This window comes from Bubalus bubalis, chromosome 3 (assembly GCF_019923935.1).
Source record: "Bubalus bubalis isolate 160015118507 breed Murrah chromosome 3, NDDB_SH_1, whole genome shotgun sequence".
Classification (NCBI taxonomy): Eukaryota; Metazoa; Chordata; class Mammalia; order Artiodactyla; family Bovidae; genus Bubalus; species Bubalus bubalis.
Window position 1 is genome coordinate 40,177,581 of NC_059159.1, and position 21,776 is coordinate 40,199,356.

The window sequence follows — 21,776 nt, forward strand, 5'->3', positions numbered from 1 at the left end:
AGCAATGCAAGCAACAGGGAGCAGCCCATTTCCGGCTGTGTGGCCCGGTTCCTAACAAGCTGTGGATCAGTACTGGTCTGTAGCCCAGGAGTTGGGGACTCCTGCTCTACTGAAGGGGAGTCTTCCAGGAGAATGCCTGAAGGGTTTTTCTGTATTTCCAGGTAAGGGCCCGATTCAAAGTGTGACTTGAAAGTTTGGGTGTGAATAGGTACTCTCCAGGCCCGATTCCTTGTTACCTACTGTCTACCCTTAGGTCTAAGAAAGAAACTGGTTGACAAGAAAACCCAGAGTGACACAGATCTGTCCAACGTTTAAGTCTCAGGACATTGTGTAACAGCATTATGAGTTGCAGTCATTGACAGTGATGGATAAGAAAGTATTATGAAATGAGACAGTAAGGAATAAAAACCATATTGTACAATATGAAAATAATAAAGCAGGAATTACTGGTTGTGGAAGCATAAAGGAGAAATAAATGATTTAAATCTTGAACTGCTGACAGAATACAGATTACAGAGCAAGAGAGGGGGGCGGGGGTCATTAAACACAAATACTGAAAGGGAAGTTGCAACTCCAGTCAAATACCAGTCAATTCTTGTCAGAGGATACCAGGGGTGCTCAGCCCCCAAGAGGTTAATCCTCTATAGCCAGTGAGGGTACACGTGAACCACTCCATGTCTGATGCCGAAACTCACTAACACTCAGTGTGAGCTGTAATCTCAAAAGCTGCCTTTCTGGTCTGCAGGCATTTCGGCTTGCAGGAACAATCACAGAAAAGGAATATGGACCTGAATGCGGTTCATGTTAATACACAACTTGATTACTACTGCTTCATTAAGATTCCTCTAAGAACTACACAACTCTCTAAGTCAGAGCTCTGAACATCTTTTTGCCTCAACTGACCCGAGGGATATAACATACTCCTATTAGAAAGCATGGCTCCCTCACTCCGGCTGGCATCCTTAGCCATCACCCCAGGTAAGAATCATAGCTCTGGATTAAGGTCTAACAGCTGGTTATCAGAAACTGGATCTGAAAACTCATCCTCTCACACATCATACATGCTTTTGTGGAGAAAGTTAGGAATGCAGATACCTTGTCACCTTGGCCCAGGTTCTCCGACTTGACCTCATATAAAGTTTTCCAGTTGGTATTGCTCCCACCTGCTCCTCCACTCTTTAGATCAGAGATGGAAATGCCATCTAAGGCTTGTCCTTCTGAGTCAAACCTGAAAAACAAAGAATAACAGGTACTTTATATGCATGTTGAATGTGATACTTGTTTCTATATACCAGGTACAGGCTATGTGCTCCCCGTCCAACTTTTCACAGGTCATGGCTAAGTGGGGCTGAAGGTATCATCTTCCTCATTGTATCTCAAGTCTACTGAAGAAATGGAGTGACCTCTTTTAAATCTCAATTGCTCTGACGCCTCCCAGTGGTCACAAAAGACAGTGCCAAACTGCCATAGACCCTTTTCTTAAATTAGCCTTGCTATCAACACTAGCCAGATGGCCCAAGTGCCTAAAAAAACAGTAACCTGGAAAGTCAACAACAAAACAAGCAACAATGGAGAGCCCTGGTGTAGTTCTCTGGGCTACTGATGCTCATTCTTGCTCAGCAGCTGCATTTTTCTCATCGCTGAAATGTACCAGGCTAGAAAGGGACAGTTGACATATTTTAATGGCGTAGCAAAAAATGTTCCCAGATCTTTTAAGACTGGTATAATTTCAAAAGATTATATAATCGAAAATAATTTATTAGAAGGTATTTACCTGTTTCCCTGTAGGCTGACCTTCTTAGTGAGATTTTACTTATGCCAAAATGAAAGTTGAAATTAAATTATGTTAAATCATTATAAAGTTGATCACATTATCAGCTAACATGAAGGAAAGGACACCCAAGAGGAGTGTGTCAGAAACACACCTGTGTCAAGAAAGAGGGAGTCTGAGATGAAAAACATACCAATGTCACCCAAAAGGAGGATAACTAAAAGTAACCACGTACAGAAAAGGCTCCATAAAATGAGAGCATAGGACAGAATGGATGCTGCCCTAAGCTGCAGACAATTGCCTTTCTATTCTGTCAGGTAAGTGGCTAAATCTGTCACAGAGGCACAGCAAGGTCCGTAAATCTATTTCACCTCGACTAGCAACACAAGTTTACAGTTTCAGAAACTCTGAGGAGACATTTGCCACCAAAGACAACTCATCAGGAGTCAACAGAACAGGGAGAGAGGCAGCCCTTCTTACAGCAGAAACTCCACGTAGCTGCAACCGAGATCTAGACACCCCCAGACCTTGCCTGGGGGGGCGGACACACTGAGCTCCTTTCTGATCAACACCAAGCTGCCTTATTCAAGGACAGCCATGTCTTCCTATGTTGACTGGGATCATAGTTATCGACAAGTGAACTATGAAGACCTTAATGTGGGCAATTAACCTGCGGTCGTGCTCCAGAGCCTGATGGGAAATCAAGCAGCAAGGACAAACCGAAGCCGTGGTTCCTTCCGGTTGCTGGTTAATGAATGGGCCCTGCGCTATAATGCAAAGCCAGCTACCAGAAGAGCTAAACATGGATCCACATGGACCACACGCGCAAGGCTGGCTTAAGCGACGTGGTCATGCCAGTAGATGTGTCACGTGTGTCGGTCACTCAGTCGTGTCCATCTCTTTGTGACCCCATGGACTGCAGCCCACCAGGCTCCTCTGCCCATGGGATTCTCCAGGCAAGAATACTGGAGTGGGTAGCCATTCCCTTCTCCAGGGGATCTTCCAGACCCAGGGATCAAACCCAGGTCTCCTGCATTGCAGGCATATTCTTCACCGACGGAGCCACCAGGGAAGCCTTAGATGTGTCATGAAACTATTCAAATAGCAGTGCTACTGGTTCACATTAAGCTCAAATGAAAGTGGGGAGTATGTAATACAAGGCAATTCTCCAGTCACTCAAACCCTAGGTAGGACATGGCTGGAAATCAACACCCACCTACCCCCACCCTGTAGCTTACAAGCTCAAGTGAGTTCCAGGGCTTTTTTCCCCTGACCACATCAATGCCTGCAAACCAGGTTTCAGTTTGAAGTGCTCTATTGAGGCAGAGTTTTAACACCCTAAATAGCTAGACACAGCGAGGAGACTTTAGTAGGTTCTCCTCATCCCGAGTGCTTTGTGAATAAGAACATACTGCCCACAAAAGCCCATTGTGCCCACTGCACTCGATCAGAGTCTGCTGAATACACACTAGAAGATGCGATCAGCACCGGAGTCTAGACGGAACAAGAATGCCTAGCCGCCACCCCCCTCCACCCGCAGAGACCCACGACTTTGAGCCGTGAAATGAAAGACACCTCCTCTCACAGAGCTCCAGCACAAAGCTGCTATAGCCCGTCTTCACCTGCTTCGCAGGATCAAGGTCGGCGGGCAGCATTCCTGTCCTAATTGCTCCCTGCGACTCTCCAGGTTTGTCATGGGATTACAGGTTTGTCAGTTTAAGGGCTTTAGAGCCATCCTCTCAGAAGGCATAATGCCTCCAAGAAATACAGGAACTGCTTCATTTAGTAACAGAGCCCTCTGCTTGGCAGACAGATCACACGCTGATTGTAGGAACCAAAAGAACCAGTTCTTCTCCAAGCCCAAGTTCAAATAGCCCGTGTTGAGCCCCAAAAAACTTACCATCCACGAAGCTTATAGGCCTCTGGGATGTCAGGGTTCACAATGATGGTGCTTGAAGATAGGACAGAGAGGCTCCGTCCACCAAAATCAGAAACTCTGGCTCCTTTGATGGCCATCACAGGTTGTCTAGAACCATCAAATTTATCAGCCTGCATAACAACAGAAACAACAAACAAACAAGTGTCAACGGCAGGAAAAACACACAGAAAGTTTTTTTATAAAAAACAAAGAAAACAGCCATGTAGAGTGAATGCAATAAACGCTACATGGACTCAATACAAGGTAACCTCTCACACAAGAATCTGCTCAGAGATGCAGCAAAGCTAACCAAGTTAGAGGAAAGAGCAAATTTCACTATGTAAAACCTAAATCATAGCAAATCTCACAGAAGTAAATCATAAAGGCTTTCAAATATTCCCCAGAGAGCCCACACGTTCACGAGGAAGGGTCTACCCGGCCAACATGGCCAACACCCCACAGCTCCCGAGGCAAGACCACCACCCAGGAAACTCTTTGTGTCCCCACCTTTCTGCACACACTCCCGCCACTCAACGCGAGCACTTACATCGTCTCCCCACAGGGTAGCGTTCACCACTTTCCCTGACATATCCATCAGATAGATATTTCTCTTCGAGACTTCTCTGTTGTTAGACTTTACTATGATTTTTGTGACATCTTCGTAGTTCTTGCAGATCCCGATTATGTCTAAGACACAAGCACAGCATTTTAGTAAGAAATGGTCAAGGGCTTCCCTCGTGGCTCAGGGTAAAGAATTCGTCTGCCAATGCAGGAGACATGGGTTCGATCCCTGGTCTGGGCAGATCCTACATGCTGCAGAGCAACTGAGCCTGTGCCCCACAACTACAGAGTCTGTGCTCTAGAGCCCCGAGAGCCACCGACTACTGAAGCCCGCATGCCCTAGGGCCCGTGCTCTGCAGAGAGAGAAGCCACTGCAATGCAATGAGAAGCCCACACGTGGCAACTAGAGAGCAGCCCTCACGTTCTGCAATGAGAGAAAAGCCTGCACAGCAACAAAGATCCAGCACAGCCAAAAGTAAATAAACAAAATTAAAAAGATGGTCGAGGCTCTCGTGACAGCACAACCGAAAGTGAAGCAGCAAGGACTCGTCTCATGCCCCCCCCCACCCCCCCATGTGTGGTGCAAGCCAGACGAATGATGACCACTCTTGGTCCTCACACAGACTTACCTACAAGCGAGTCTTTAGATTTGCTCTCCAGGTCGTCAATCCCTGTGAAATCAAACTGAACTGTGGGTAAGTGATGACCGTCTTCACAGGGCATGACAGAAGTCTCATTGTTGAAGGTCATCTCATAGTCGTTTTTGACGGCTGTGAATTGTTTGTTGGCGATCTTCAGGGTGCCTTTAGAGAAGTAATAGACCTGCAAAAGAAGCCAAGCCGTGGAACGTGGGATGTGCCATCAAATCGGGTCTAAAAAGCCTTCACCATCACACTGCTCTTGGAGAGCAGTGCCTACCCCTACCCCGTCACTTGGCCGTTTCTGGTCTAGATGCCACGCTGCCGTACCTTGTTCACGTCAATAAGGGGGAAAAACTTGTCCGCTTGCTCATTGAAAGCAGTCGCTCTGATTTCACCCTGCAGAAGCGTGTGAGAGAGAGCAGGTTAGGACTATGGAGCTCGCTTTCCCAATGAGAAACGGGACACTCTGCTGTCAGGACGGCATCTTGGAAACAGTGGTGCAGTCACACAGAAGACACCCGGCTCACAGCCGCACGTTCACGTTATTAACTCCAGCGAAACACCCCAGCTTTCACTAGCCGATCCCCATTACTGCGCCTCATTAAACCTCAAGTGAGAAACCTTAAAAAAAATGTATTCTGAACACGAGTGACATTACTGAGGCCCCCAGGGAAGTGTGTTGGGCCGCCGTGATTCACCAGCTTCCCTCGCATTTGCACCGATCAAGGAATTACTTCATACTCGAGAGTCATTGCCAAAAATGTTAAAATAAATCATACTTTCAGGTTGCTCGTGATTGGATTTTCACTTGTACTTTCCTGTCAGTCAAAACGCTACAGATGGAGAAGAAACTTAAATTAACAGCTGAATTTTTAGCCAACTGACAGATGAGACCAATAATTTGGTTTAAAAAATTTGGATTCTGACACAGTCATTGGCGGTGTTATCCCATCTTCAAAAAAAAACAGAAACAAATAAAAAAACAGACCAACTATTTTTTTCTGCCCTCTTAGAGGAGTGAACAAATAGGAAATATACAGCTGTTTGAAAAGAATGCCTGAAGTATATACTAGGGATGATAAGTAAAATGAATGGACAGAGATATAGCATGACAAGACGCTTGTTGAGATGCCACTACTTGGATTTACATAAAGCACAGGAAGTCTGCGCTGCCAGAAAGCATCTCTCGCAAAACCAACCACTTATCACTAGTCCAGGCTGCCATGTGCCTTCTGTTGCAGCCCAGGGCTCCATGCGGCTCCCAAGGAGACATCACCTCTTGGGGCTTTGACTAATCCTCCTGGCAAGTCAGACAACATCTCTGATTTCTCCTGCCCGTGAGGCTACTCACATTTAGAAAACTAATGTCAACTGCTATAAATGCTTCCGTCTGAGACCAAGGATTTTACTTCTGACTGAACCCTGTGCCCACAGATGGCATCAGATCACAAGAGAGGAAAAACAGCAGCAAGAATCACGTTTCTTCTTGGCCTACTGTCATCTCTCACCTCAGGGGCCTGCACAGAGGTGAGCCCTCTGTTTCCCAGAGCTGAGGACTCTTCTTTCCCCACCTGACAGATACTCACACTCTCATCAACCAGTTCTATGGAGAAAAGCTTCCCTTCCCCTCGGGAGTTGCTCCAGGTACGGATCTGACTTTTGTTGGTGACACGAGCACAGATAGTCCACCTAAAAATCAAAAACAGATAATCTCAGTGTCGGGAGTCTTACTTGGGCAAGATCGGAAATGTTCCCTCCCCATTATCTTCTTAGAGACTTTCTTACCTTATGCATATTCTATTTTCCAGGGGAAGCAGTATTTTAATCCAGCTAATTAAAACCCCAGGATGACATCCAGGTTTGACAGTTTATAGAATAAGCAAATAGTAAAACACACAAGGTGATTTAACACTGACTCATTCTCCTGTCAAATAAGTAAATTTATAAACGCTTTCTCTTCTCCAAAAGGCATCACCAAGGCAACACTATCCCCTTAATGAAAGGTTCTAAGCTAGAAAATGCAGTAATACCAGCAATTACATTTTGCCGCTATTTTCAATTATAGGAACTGATATAACTGATGTCAAACTTCTGTCTCACGTCCAGCGCACATGGAATGTAAACACAAGCGTATGGAACATGGTGTTGGCTAAGCCACCAAAAGAAAACACTCTCAAGCACTACGATTTTAGACAGAAGCCATTAGAAAGAGCGGGGCACAAGGTCTGATATCCAATCCTGGTGCCCATCCCGCGTGTAGCTACTGGACACATTAGTTACCCTACTCATCATTTCACAGGGGAACAGCCCTTCCTCACATTGCCAACAACTGAAGAATAAATAAGTAAATGATATCTGAAAGAATTCTGAAAAGAGCACGAATTTTCAACTGCTAAAATTTTTAATGGAAAGAAATCATATAAAAGTATCTGTTCAGTTTATACGAATACGGTTGATACAAACACCATATTCTTTTTCTTTTTATTTTAGTTGGAGGCTAATTACTTTACAATATTGTGGTGGTTTTTGCCATACATTGACATGAATTAGCCATGGGTTTACTTGTGTTCCCCATCCTGAACCCCCCTCCCACCTCCCTCCCCATCCCATCCCTCTGGGTCATCCCAGTGCACCGGCCCTGAGCACCCTGTCTCATGCATCAAACCTGGACTGCCGATCTGTTTCACATATGATAATATACATGTTTCAATGCTATTCTCTCAGATCATCCCACCCTCGCCTTCTCCCAGAGTCCAAAAGACTGTTCTATACATCTGTGTCTCTTTTTCTGTCTCGCATACAGGGTTATCATTACCATCTTTCTAAATTCCATATATATGCGTTAGTATACTGTATTGGTGCTTTTCTTTCTGGCTTACTTCATTCTGTATAATAGGCTCCAGTACACACATATTCTTTTAAGCCAACAAAATTGTAGTAATAATTTCTGGACTGAAAGTCATCTATTTATTTGATGAGATGAAATGCCTTCTGCATTAGAACAAAGATTTATTTTTACTCATAAGACTATCAACTGGTTCTAAAACTCTGTTGTTGTTGTTTAGCCACTAAATCGTATCTGACTCTTTACAACCCCATGGACTGTAGCTCGCCAGGCTCCTCTGTCCATGAGATTTCCCAGGCAAGGATACTGGAGTGGGTTGCCACTTCCTTCTCCAGGGGATCTTCCCAGCCCAGGGACTGAACCCACGTCCATGTCTCCTGCATTGGCAGTTGGATTCTTTACAGCTGAGCCACCCTCTTAAAACATTAAATCTTTTAATTTTCAAACTCTTTTAAAATGAATGCAATTCCATAGGCTATGGCTGATTGCTCTTTCTGCCATTATTTCATTATGAAATAGTTAAAGGTTGCCACAATTTGCAATTTCCTCCCCTTCTGGAAAAAAAAACAAAAACGGAGGAAACCTATTTTATGCATGGTAACCCTGAAGTTCACATATGAGTAACTCAGGAGCCCATAACAACCTCTTATACTCCTTTCTAAGTCCCTTCTAAACGTATTCTGTGAAATAACTCACTTGGATTGGTACGGGGTGAGGCTGGCAATGGGTACCACTTTGGCCTGTGTTCCCCCAGAGCTGTTCACTTGGCTGGTACCGCCAGCTTTTCCAAATGTCTTTGAGGCACCAAAAGCCTTAGATGCAGTGGAAGCTTTAAAATCAAATACAAAGAAGGACAATCATTATTTTATTTAAATTTTATGCTAAGTTTTGTAAGAACTCTTAATCTACTAGTGACATCATATAAAATGAGAAGCCTTGTTTTTCCTTTTAAATAATCAAGAGCTCTGGAAATCAAACAGAGACTGAAACGGGAGACTAGAGTGAGGTCTAAAATGAAGGCTGGGTGTACAGATGTTCAGGACTGTATCTGCTGACTTACATCCTGAGGTTGAGATAATTAGGGTAATGAATCCAGACTCTGCTATTTCAGAGATGAATCTTTAAACTTTTCTCTTCTATCAGTAGGCAAGATAATAGGTTGGAGAAAGAAAATAACCTTGACTGAGAAGTGAAGACAAGCCACTGGTTGCATAAGAGAAAGAACAAGAGGGAAAGATTGGGAATTAAGGGACACAGTGGGTGAACCATCTGAGGTGAAGAGTACCTATTACAAACAAATCTCCTCAAAACACCCCCAGAAAACTCCCAGCTCTCAACTGGTCTTACAGGAACAGATCATCTAGAATGAAGTTTATGGGATTGGGTTTAATTGAGAGCAAAGGGCAAGGAATCAGTCTTTCGTTTAAGATGAACAGGGGTCGGGGGGACTGGCTATCAGGCCCCTTCTTGCCTCCTTTTCCTCCAAGCCTGTGCAGCTGCCTTGCACTTGGGAAGAATATGTCATTATGTAACACCTATAAGCAGATGAATGCCTTTACATGCACGCTGTTTCTATTAAGATTCAACCTCCAAGTTCAGAAGCGATAATTTAGTCCAATGATTTCATATCTTCTATACCAAAATATTTCTTCAACATGGCATCTGGGTAGAAATGTGTATCTTCCATTATTCAGAATGTATTTACTGAGTTTCCACAGCAAGCACCACACTATTCTGCGTACTTGTAGCACTCGGTAAAAAATAGACATAAACTGTCCCAGATCTTAAAATTTTCTAACTCGGGAGTCAAGAGACGACTCACACACACAGCAGTAATAATTACCTCAAGGTAACTCGAGGAAGCACAGGCTCTCTGTAGAACATCTTATGTGTATGTGTAGAATATCGATCTGGTATACAATACACAATTATAAAAACACATACACATCCAGTCTGCATGCTGGCCGTTCCCCCTCGATACACTTCCAGTCCTTTTCCTTTCGGCATCCAGTTACGTGTTTAGGGACCGTTAACTGATTTTTTTTAAAAAAATGGATCTCAATATAAGCCAAAGACAGACACAAGGATAAATCTGTCAGGGGTCAGAGAGTGGGGAGAAGAATAACATACTATTTGTATTTCAGCCTAAGAAAGTGAATATTTTGGGGTACTTACCATTTTAGATAATCTATTTCCTCATCTCCCTCCAACAGTACATAATTTGACAGCTATATATAAATAGATCCACTTGTAAAAGGAGATGGCTAGAAGATAGCTATTACAAGGCAGATAAAAACATCAAAGACTAGTGGGGGAAAAGACATACCTCCTGAAAGTTTCACAGAAATGCTAGTGACGTCTTAACCCTGCTTTTTTTTTTTAGAACCTTAGCACTGAGGAATAGAAACTCATCATTGAGGGGAGGGGAAGGGAGGAAGTGTGTGTGAAGCTGTGACAGCAAAAAGAAACTCTGAAAATAAATTCCAACCAAATTCTACAAATCGTAATTTTCACTGGTGACATCCCACACGAAGAGGTTCCTAAAGGAGAGGCCAGAGAGTAAACAAAGTGATTCCATTATAGTCTCTCGGGACCTGCTGAAGAGAAAGTCAGAAAGAAGAAACTATTTCTCATCCATGAGACAGAAGCAAGACCTATGACCAACATAAATGATACTGTCTTCAAGCTAAGATAAATACTCCCAAGAGCCCCAAACAGGAAACCTGGAGCGAGACAAACCAAATGAGTAAGTGGATCCTAGAGAGTTAAAAGGTGAGAATTTAAAAGTTATGTAATTCACATAGTCAAGAGGATGTTAAGTGAGAAACTACCAGATAAATTATTAACGGAGAACAGTGTATCATTTTGATTTTTTTTTTAAAGTAAAGCATATTAAGTATCTTTAAAAGACTGTCTTTAATCATTTTTTTCAATCACACACTTTACAATGAAAATTGGAATTATTCTTTGCAAGAAGCAACTGTCATGTGCGGCATTGTGAAAACTCCCTTTAGTCCCAGATTAAATTTCAAACCATCACTCAAAAGCCTGCCGCACACAATCAGCACGCGTCCTTGGGTGGCAGCCTTACCCACTCCTGGGCTCCCATTCTGTTGCTGGGGCCTGCTGGTTGGTGGACTGGCTGCTGAGACAGGAGGAGGAACTACTGGCTGCTGTCCGTGTCCTGATGATCAAAAGGGAAAGACCATTTTAGTGCCAATGATTTGGATTAAGAGATTTAAACTTAAGCAGAAGAAATATTCTGAGAAAGTGTAAATTTGTGATTTTTGTCAAAGACTCTCCTGGGTCAGAATTCATGCTGGGGCACTTGATTGCATGCAGCAAAAGAGCTGGGGGTTCACTTTTGTTTTCATTACCTAAAAGGTTGGCTCCATTTACCTTTCACCTGCTTATAATTGATGGCTTTCGGTTTTAATGAGGTTCTCCCCTAAAGCCTTGCCCATTTCTCCTGCGTGAACCTGAAGTAAAGTCACTGGGCTGAATCGGTGACATTACCACTATTTCCATAGCAACAAATCGATGTTATCAACAGAACTGTGTTCACGGCAGGATCTATCAGAAGAAAAAGCTGGGTGGTAACAAAAACCTAAAAGCAGTTCAATTGTCTCTGAAGTGCTCCTGCTTCAAAGGGAAAGAAGACATTCAGAAAGGATTCTACCCTTTCCCTTCCAAACAAAGCAACCTTATTTTGCAACTGACAGTTGGTGGAAAATAAGAGTTGAAAGCGCCTTAGGTGCCGTGAAGCGCGTGACCTGTCACAGCAGGAGAGATGAGGATGGAGTTCAGAAGCAGGCGTGTCAGGGAGACGGAGATTAAAAGGAAAAAGGAGGGGAAACAAACATGTCTCTCAAACAGGAAATAAAAAAGGCCATGCCATCAGAGTATTTATTTGGCCCTCATCCTTTCTACAAATGTTGATGAAACTGAAGAATGTTAAAATACGCTAATTAAAAAAAAAATTATGGAATTTGATGTGGCCTTTGTGAATGGCACTAAAAGCAGAAGTCAAACCTAATCTGGGCTGATCACCAAGAGTGCTTGCGGCACACAAGTGCAGCTCAAAACATTTCCTAGAGAGCCGTAAGAACAGACACGCGGCGAGCACCCCTAGATAGCTCCCTGCCTGCCACCTTGCCTCTGCTTCTTCCATCCCTGGGTTTGTTCCCTACTGGGTTTTCCGAGGCCTTAATGCAAATGGGCACACTGTGCACTGACTTTACTTCCTTCTGCTCATATTACTCCTAACTGGTACCACTAAATGAGAGTTAACTGTGCCATTAGAGTAAAACAAATTTAGCATCAAATTAAAAGGGTTAAACAGAACTCTTTAGTTCTTCCTATGGAGAGAATTGAGAGGCCTTATTTACATAGAAAAAAGAGCCAAGATTATCGACAATGAATTTCTGTGTCTGCTTTTCAGCTTTTCCATTACCTCTAAACTTCCAGTGTCACACGAGATTGCACGGGAGAACTGTTCTCCTTTGACAGTGTGTCTTATGAAGGAACATTCTGAAATTCTACAGTGAACTTGCCTTTAAATTAGTAGGGAAAAGATGAATTGCTCCACAAACAGTATTGAGTCCAAATAATTGGGAAAAAATTAATCTGCATTTTTACCTGCTTCGGGAAATTTTATTCAAATGAACCAAATAATTTAAACAGTTAAAGATGGAACCATGAAGATACACCAGCCCTTCTGTATTCCACCCTAGTCCCCTCCATGCTCCCACAGCCTCAAACACATCAACGCTCTCAAGTCCCTTCCTCACCACCATGCCTGCTTCTCCAAGCATCTTGCTAAATAGGACACGGTCACAGGATCTTGCCAATCTCTTATGTTAGTTTCTATCAAAATGTAACTAACTTTTATGCGTACTGTAGTAGAATGGTGGTTACCAGGGACTGGTGGGAGTGGGGAGTGATTGTTTAATGGGTACAGTGTTTCAGTTTGGGATGATGGAAGAGTTCTGGAGGTGGAGAGAAGTGGTGGCTGCACAAATGTGACTGGACTGAATGTCATTAATGATACACTTAAAAATGACTAAGATGTAGATTTTATGTTATGTGTATTTTACCAAAATTTTTAAAAAATGTAACTTATCTATTTACCTGTTGCGAGATCAGTATTTTAAAACATTTTAACACATGGGTTAAAATTAATGTTAAAATTTCTTTTTAGTAGTATATAATAGCATAGTTTTATAACCATTGGATTCTTAGAGTCAATGAACTTTAGTATATTTTAATAAGACTGCAATTAGGCCCTGTGATAGACAAGTTCATAATAGCTACAATTTTTTGAATGCTTACTTAATGTACCAGGTACAAGGTTAAGTGCATTATTCCACTTACTCTTAAGCCCTCTATATAAACAGTACTATTGTACCCAATTAACAGATGAGAAAAGTGGGTTTAAGTGGTCAAGTAACTTGCCCAGAGTCACACAGCTAGGAAGAGGCAGAACCCTGTCCTGAACCCAGGTCTGTATGACTAGATCCAATCAACTTCACTACCATCCAGTTAATTTTTAACCCTAAACAACCAATTCTGGCAGGCAGAAATATAATTATAAAGAACATCACTAATAACTACAATATCCAGTAGTTACAAAAAGCCACTAATAGTAAACTAACAGCTGAGAAAAATCAGACAACAGACAATAGAGTATACAGATTAACAAAAACCTCAGATTCTACCAGTAATTACTTTCTTAACAATAACCACAAAGAATATAAGGAAGAGTCAATCCAATAAATACAATTTCTTGTTGACAGAAAATAAACAGTCAGGCTGGAAAAAAATTCCAACTAGTATCTTTCAGTAATGAGTGACACTAATAACTAAGCAACATATTAAGAAATTTAAGTCTTAAGTAAGATAGTATGGTTAGAAACAGTGCAGGTATATAAGACTAATATACATACTGATTTAAAAAAATACATAATGGTAAATAGGGATATTTAAAACCATCCAACCCAATATTGAATGAAACATGAGCTGTGTTTGAATTTTACTTCTCATGCTTTAAAAATTCTCTAAGTATCTTCACTCTTTACTTAATGTGGTACTAGTACCATGAGACGATTTCAGTGCACCTTTTGGAATTCCTCTGCCTAATTCTGGACTGGGTCTCATGAGTTAATTTTACTGGTCACCTGACATGTTACAAGTCTGGGTTAGGTGCTGGGAGGATACAAATCTAACTTTAGTTCTCTACTCACTAATAATAGTCTCTCTGCTTTCCAATAAACAATTAGAAACCATTTCTGTGAAATACACCCATAAGGTAGTAGTCACTGTAACAAAGCTATTTCATGATGGCCCAAGTAACAATGTGTTATTGATCTAGTTACAATGAAATTCAATAGCAAATACTCTTGAGCAGCAAAATCTCTGCCTCATTCCTCTCCACTTTAACAGAGCCTAAAGAAAGAAGAGCCAGTGGGACTGAGCACTGGACAAAGGAGTGCTTCCCATACTTCTACGGTCCTCACCCCAAGTGGTGATTATCCTTCACCCCTTTCAACTCCATCTTTACCTCAAATACTCTGCCCCTGAAAGACAACATGTTCAAAGCAGCCAGTCAATTAAATACAACATAAAAAACATAAGAAATCTGGCCAAAGGTAGTAAGTTTGGCAAATCACCTCTCCCTCAAGCCTACAGCATCCAGAGATTTCATAGGGATGCTAAGTATTGCTTTGTCTTGGTTTGCCTTCCTAAAAGCTGGGAATAAGACAACCTACATGCTTGTTTCAAAAACACTTTACTATTGCAAAACAACTGTGATGTTCCTATTTAATATCTTGAAACTTTACCTGAATAGGCTGCAGCTTCCCTTTTCCAATGTAAATAACCAAATTAATACATTTGGTATAGGTAAAAACTAAAATCTAGAAGGCTCCACTTCTGAAAGAAGCATGGTGATGACCAAGTCCCAAGCCTTCCCTTCTCCTAAAAATCATACAGGGTGACAAGAAGAATGAATGCTCGTACCATAAACTAATATCCCATATACAGACTGCATCTTTAGTGAAGCTAGGAGAAAGAGACAAATTGCAAATTATGCGAAAGTGAAGCCCCAAACCCCACAAATAAAGACATCACAACTGTAAGAGAGAAGCAGCACGGATGATTCAAATACGAACAATAAAATCTCACCAGTACTAGAATAAAACACGGGTGACTGCCTTTATAACTCTGGCGTGGGGAAGATCTTTCCAACTACAGCTCAAAAATCCAAAGTCTTAAAAAACTGCAAAAGACAAGTTCATAAAAACAAAAGAAAACTGCTGCACAGCAAAAAAAACACCACAAGCAAAGTCTGAAAGACACTGTAACTTGTGTCAGAGACGAAGGACTAATTCTATTTTTTTTAAAGATCTCTTAAAAATTGAGAAGAAAAAGATAAACTCAAAAGAAAAATGGACAACACAACAGTTCACAGAGAATAAAAAGCCCTTAAACATTTAAAAGGATGCTCATGAATTGCTCACAATACAAATTAAACACTACACTGAGATCTGAGTTTTCATCTATCAGATTGATTTAAAAAAAAAATCAAAAGATTAACAACATACTCTGTTGGCACAGCTGTGAAGAAACATGTATTTTCACATATTGTTGGTAGGAATGCAAAATGATACTATCCTATGAAGGGAACACAAGCATATCTACCTACCACAAAGGCATTTATCCACGGATCCAACAATCTCACCTTTAACAATCAAAGCCCCTCTGCCCATATACCTGCATATGTATCAAGTTATCTGCTGCAGCACTGCCTTAATAGCCAGAGTATGGAAACACCCAACTGCCCATCAATAAAAGGCTGCTTAAACTATGGAATAGTCACACAACACAATATGCTATACTGTTAATAAATAAATAAGTAAAAAGGAGGAAGATCTTTAAGTATATATATGAAAATATCTCTAAGCTGAAATTAAAAAACAAAAAACAGGACTGAAAAAAGAGAGACAACATAGTGTACATACTTGTCTAGCTGTTCAGTGTTGTTTTTTTTAATAATCCTACCTTTGGTGTAAGCGAAGTGGATTATGAGTGAAAATACGTAATTTACGTACTTGGTTATATTTTCTTTTTTTTGGTTGTATTTTCATTAAGAAAACCCTTGAAGGACAAAAAGAAACCACTGAATTTGGTTACCTACAGAGGGCAGCAGTGAGTACGAACAAGACAAGAGGAGGCAGGGGCAGGAGTAAGATTTCTCTAAATACTTAATTTTAGAGTTTTGCCTTCTAAAAGATGTAATTGTATTATCTACTCAAAATTTAAAACAAAAATTAACGTTTATTTTTTAAAAAATGTCTATCTTAATATTTCAACTTTGAAAAGTATACAAGTTTTAATGGACACACACGTGAACACAAAGCAGAGAAACAGCTCTAAGATTTGAAATAAACTGCCCCTGGATAGGAGCCAGAGGACAAAGAACAGCTGGGGAGGGAAATGCTTTTTTGGTTTTGCTTCAAAGAACACACTCGCAAAACTATTTGACTTTTAAAACTATGTACAGGACATGACAGAATAACAGAGACCAAGATGACCCTCCCACCAAAAATAACCAAAAAGAAGGCAAAGTATTTATGAGACAAATGATTCTCAGGATACTGGACATTAAGCGACAAAGGACAGTAATTCTGAGACAGGAAACAAACAAGGTGAGTGTGACTGCAGATTACTGGAAGCCCCGAGGGTTTCCAGGCTGTGACACAGCAAGTGGGCATGGAGGAGCCGAGTTAAGGAGATGGAATTGAGCATGTGGGGAATCAAGACATGGAGGGTTCTCAGGACAAAGTACCGAGAAGAGAGCTGCATGGAGAAAGACCTCCAGAGACGATGGAAGGTTCCCCTCGAGCAGTCGGCAGAGTACTGGTTGGCTGATCTGTGTGTGGAAACTATCGGAAGCCAGGGAAAGAAAGAACCATCTGAGAAGACCTCAGGGATCAGTGTACAGTGCTTACAACAAGCTAGAAATAGCACCTGTACCTAACAGGCAGAATGGAAAACTTCATATTCATGGGGCATAGAGTAGGATACGCTAACGGGTTTTGCTTCTGTACTATGAATAACCAGACCCAGAATAAATGCCACTCTCTGATTCCATCTAACAGATTTTAAAAGCAACATCCCAAAAGATAAAACTGTTTCCAAATAATTTAACTGTATCCCTGAAAAAAATTCAAGAATACAAGTTTCCAGCACCCAACAGGGTATGAATCACAATGCCTGAATTCACTCCAAGATTACCAGGCACACAAAGCAGAAAAATATTCTTGATAATATGGAAAAAAAAATTAACTGATTAAAAGAGACCAAGAACCAATACTGATGCTATTAAAAAGCAGAGACATCATTTTGCCAACAAAGGTCTGTATAGTCAAAGCTATGGTTTTTCCAGTAGTCATGCACACATGTGAGTCGGACCATAAAGAAGGCTGAGAGTCAAAGAATTGATGCTTTCGAACTGTGGTGCTAGAGAGGATTCTTGAGAGTCCCTTGGATAGCAAGGAGATCAAACCAGTCAATCCTAAAGGAAATCAACCCCTTCCAATATTCACTGGAAGGACTGATGCTGAAGCTCCAAAACTTTGGCTACTTGATGCAAAGAGCCAACTCATTGGAAAAGAGCCTGAAGCTGGGAAAGATTGAAGGCAGGAGGAGAAGGGGATGACCAAGGATGAGATGATTGGATGGCATCACCGATTCAATGGACATGAGTTTGAGCAAACTCCCAGAGATAGTGAAGGACAGGGAAGCCTGTCATGGGTCACAAAGAGTCAGATACAACTGAGCGATTGACCAACAACAAAGTAAGTGAACTGTTTCTCTGAGTTCTGGAAGCCACTGTAGCAAATTAATATAACTGAGGATTTCCCTAGTGGCTCAGTGGTAAAGAATCTGCCTGCCAATACAGGAGACACGGGTTCAATCCCTGATCAAGGAAGATCCCACATGCTGCGGAGCAATCAAGCCCGTGTGCTGCAACTGCTGAGCTGATGCACCGCAACTACCGAAGCCCACAAGCCCCAGAGCCTGTGCTCCACGACAAGAGAAGCCACTGCAAAGAGAAGCCCAAGCACCACAACCAGAGAGTAGCCTCCGCTAGCTGCAGTCAAAGAAAACCCACGCACAGCAATGAAGACCTAGCCATGCCAAAAATTAACAAATAAAACTTAAAAATTAATCTAATTAAATCAGAAGAGGGAATTGGAGGAATCTACAATTTACAGCCAGCTGGTCAGAAGCACAGGTAACAAGCAGGACTTTCGACTGTAGGGAGCAGTGTTGGGGGTTGGGGTGGGGGTGGGAATAAGGCAGTCTGGTGGGCCTGAGCCCTTACCCTGGGAGATCTGATGCTAACTCCAGATATCCAGTGTCAGAACTAAACTGAATTGTAGGAGACCCAGCTGATGGCCATAGAGAACTGGAGAATGGCTTATTAGAGAGGAAAAAACCCACACACCTGGTCACAGCCAGAAATATGTATGATTGTTGCGTGCAGAGAAAAACAGAGTAGAGGTTTTCCTTTACAGAGTCCTACCATCATTTTTTCAGTATTAAAAAAAAAATCTGAAAGAGTAACCTGTTACTCTTTCCTAGAGTAAGACCCCCCATAGAGGAACAAATGAAACTATAGCAAAAGGAAGCATTCCAGATCTATTAAGAGGTATTCAGCTGAGTGCTACAACCTATAAAAAACATTTTACCTTCATTATAAGGCATTGGGTTGCCAATCTTTGATCCAACTGCTTCAGCTGATTTCAAAACTTCTAACTCCATCAAAATAACCACTCTCCTACAAAGGCAAAGGAATAGAAACACGTTAGAAAAAATAAATTCAGAGGCCCTTAAAATGACAAGCTACTTTAAAAGCTTTCCCCCAATAATCACGGTGATAAAAACTATTTCCCTTTGTCAACTGTTTTCCATTACTGAATAACTTGAGAAGTATATGATATCAATTCTTACATAAATATTTCCCTTAATCTTTCACTGCATCATTATCAAGGCCTTTTATGATTGCAGGGTTCTCATTTCCCATCTAGTTCCTTAATTAAAATGCAGTGTCCTTACTACATACCGTATCTCAAGGAGCAAATGACATGATATGAATTTAGATTACTAAACCCGACAATATGTGGCACAACAAGAGATGATCTGTTTTTAGAAACATATACTTATCTGAAAAATTGCCCTTTCCCTGTGAAAACCAATATGACTATAGATTTTTTTTTTTACTCTTTTTTAAGGTGTTTTTTTAGTACTTTAAAGTCTTTGTTGAATTTGTTACAATGTCACATGTTTTTTGTTTTGGTTCTTTGGCCACAAGCCATGTGGGATCTCGATTCCCCAACCAGGTGTTGAACCTGTACGCCCTGCACTGGAAGGCGAAGTCTTAACCACTGGACCACCAGGGAAGTCCCCAGAGATATTTTTCATGTGATTACAATTAATTAAGAACTTACAGTTCTTTGTCCATCTTTCATTCTGATTAAAACCTCTCGGTAACTTCTCAAGGACCAACGACCACAAGTTAGAAACCTTTCCACATAGCCGATGAGGCTCGGCCAGCTCTGCTTCGTGCCTCTCTCTCCAGCTGATCTTGCTTTCCTGGCACCCTGCCCTCCACCATCTGTCTCCTCCTAGCTCCTGGTGTGTATCATGCTCTCTCCTGCCACAGGGCTCTGTACGTGCCTCTTTCTGATTGTGAGGGTCTCTCATTCTGCTTCATCTAATATTCATTTCAAACATCAGGTCTTCAAGAGAGACCTCTTTAATCTTTGCTTTAGATCAGTCTTCGGCTGTACTCTTTTCTACAGCCATCATTTCCTTCCTCCAGATCACATCTCTCAGGTTTAATTAATACAGGCTGACAGATAATGATTAATACCTGGGTTAACTGAATGTTCATTATTATTTACTCACATATATATTTTAGTTGTATATTCATTATTGATTATCTACTCCTCCTACTAACCTGCCCTTTCAGTCATGGCAGGCATCCTCCAGGGTTCACCTCAGCAACTGGTCCACAGTGGTTCTCAATATGTGCCTGAACAGGAATGCCATGATCATGTTCGTGTTTTTAAATTTTTAAAAATTTAATTGTATTTATTTATTTTTTGGCTGTGCTGAGTCTTCATTGCTGCTCGGGCTTTTCTCTAGTTGTGGTAGTGGTGGTGGTTGGCGGTTTAGTTGCTAAGTTGTGTCCAACTCTTGCAACCCCATGGACTGTAGCCCGCCAGGCTCCTCCTCGTGGGATTCTCCAGGGAAGAACACTGGAGTGGGTTGCCACTGCCTTCTCCTATGTTCGTATTTTAAAAAGAACTGCAGTTTGAAAGACTCTGAGGGGAACACAACTGGAGGCAGGGAGAAAAACAGAAGAACTGACGGGGCCAGAATTAGCACAGTCTCGATGGACATTAAAAAGATTAGATGGGGAATGTCCCTGACAGGCTAGTGGTTAGGACTCCATGCGTCCACTGCAGGGAGCACAGGTTCAATCCCTGGTCATAGAACTAAGATCCCACATGCTATACAGTACAGCAAAAAAAAAAAAAGGTAGTCAGTCTGGAGCAGTAGTTAAACAACAGCAAACCCAAACTCATTGTGATGTATTCTTTAAATGATCTGCTGTATTTTGGATTTTCACATATAATTCATCAGTTTGTGCAACCTTTAGCAGGTTTTCATATCAAGGATATATTATTTCAATAAAATAAGCTTGAAACTATCTGTTCCTGAATATCACATACAGATTCGCTATTTAAAAACTCTGATAGGTATTTAGTGGTGGATATTTAACTACCTTCCAAAATTATCCAAATTACTCCAGAACACAGAAAAAAACAGAAGTCTTATTAATCATTTGGTATTATCCCAATACCAAAACCTAAAAAAAAAAACCACTAACTTTATTTTGTAATATACATACAATCCTAAATAAAATATTAGTAAGATAAATCCAGCAGCACATGAAAAGAATACACATAATACCAACTTGGAGAAAACACAGATGACAAGGACACATTACAACTTTATACAGATATAATCAGCAAAACTGAGACTGTGGGAAACAGTGCATGAGGATAAAGGACAAATGACCTGGTTTCTTCAACAAATAAACACTCAGGGAAGAAAAAGAGATGGAGGAGGAACCTATACTCATAGAGACTTAAAAGAACTACCAACCGACTGCAGTGTGCGCTTCCCTTTGGATCCTGATACAGATAAATTATTCACACACACACACACACGAATACTTGCACACTTAACAGTGACAGAATATTTAGGCACTAAAATAAGAGTTTTTAAAAAAGAACTACTACCTTTCAAAAATATATACTAGGGACTTCCCAGCCACAAAGGACCACATATTACAAGATTTCATTTCTGTGAAATGTTCAAAATAAGCAAATCCTACAGAGACAGAAAGTAGATTCACGGTTGTCTAGGGTTGGGAGGATGGGGTGTTTGGGGGTGATAGCTAAAGGGTGCAGGGTTTATTTGGTGGGTAAGAAAATATTCTAAAATTAATTGTGGTAATGGCTGGACATCTCTGAGTATAACAAAAACTATTTTACACTTTAAATAGATGAATTGTGTGGTATATGAATTATATCTCAAGAAGATGTCACAAAAAAGGAAGAGAAAAAGAAAGAGAAAGACCAACTCTGACACAAACACAGGACTAGACAAACAGATAGATGGAAAAGATGGTAAACAGAACAGAGCCAGATAAATGGAATACTAGCCTCTATCTACTTTTGTCACCAACCACCAATTCTCCACATAGCTATCAAAATCATCTCTTGGATACTTCAAAATATTTAAATCAGTTCAGTTTAGTTGCTCAATCGCGTCTGACTCTTTGCGACCCCTTGAATCATAGCACACCAGGCCTCCCTGTCCATCACCAACTCCCGGAGTCCACCCAAACTCATGTCCATCGAGTCGGTGATGCCATCCAGCCATCTCATCCTCTGTCATCCC

At 41.3% G+C, this 21,776-nt stretch overlaps 1 protein-coding gene across 1 annotated transcript in view; it reads right to left on the reverse strand.

The window, feature by feature from the left end:
- The window catches only part of RPA1 (replication protein A1), a 46,247-nt gene that overhangs the window by 7,453 nt on the left and 17,018 nt on the right, over nucleotides 1-21,776 (reverse strand). The window contains exons 5-13 of the mRNA XM_006079756.4: nucleotides 18,491-18,579; nucleotides 10,828-10,920; nucleotides 8,433-8,565; nucleotides 6,478-6,580; nucleotides 5,219-5,287; nucleotides 4,880-5,072; nucleotides 4,237-4,376; nucleotides 3,672-3,820; nucleotides 1,096-1,228 (exon numbers count right to left, since the gene is read on the reverse strand). Coding sequence (XP_006079818.1) covers nucleotides 1,096-1,228; nucleotides 3,672-3,820; nucleotides 4,237-4,376; nucleotides 4,880-5,072; nucleotides 5,219-5,287; nucleotides 6,478-6,580; nucleotides 8,433-8,565; nucleotides 10,828-10,920; nucleotides 18,491-18,579 — 1,102 coding nt within the window. The remainder of the gene's footprint in view (nucleotides 1-1,095; nucleotides 1,229-3,671; nucleotides 3,821-4,236; nucleotides 4,377-4,879; nucleotides 5,073-5,218; nucleotides 5,288-6,477; nucleotides 6,581-8,432; nucleotides 8,566-10,827; nucleotides 10,921-18,490; nucleotides 18,580-21,776) is intronic.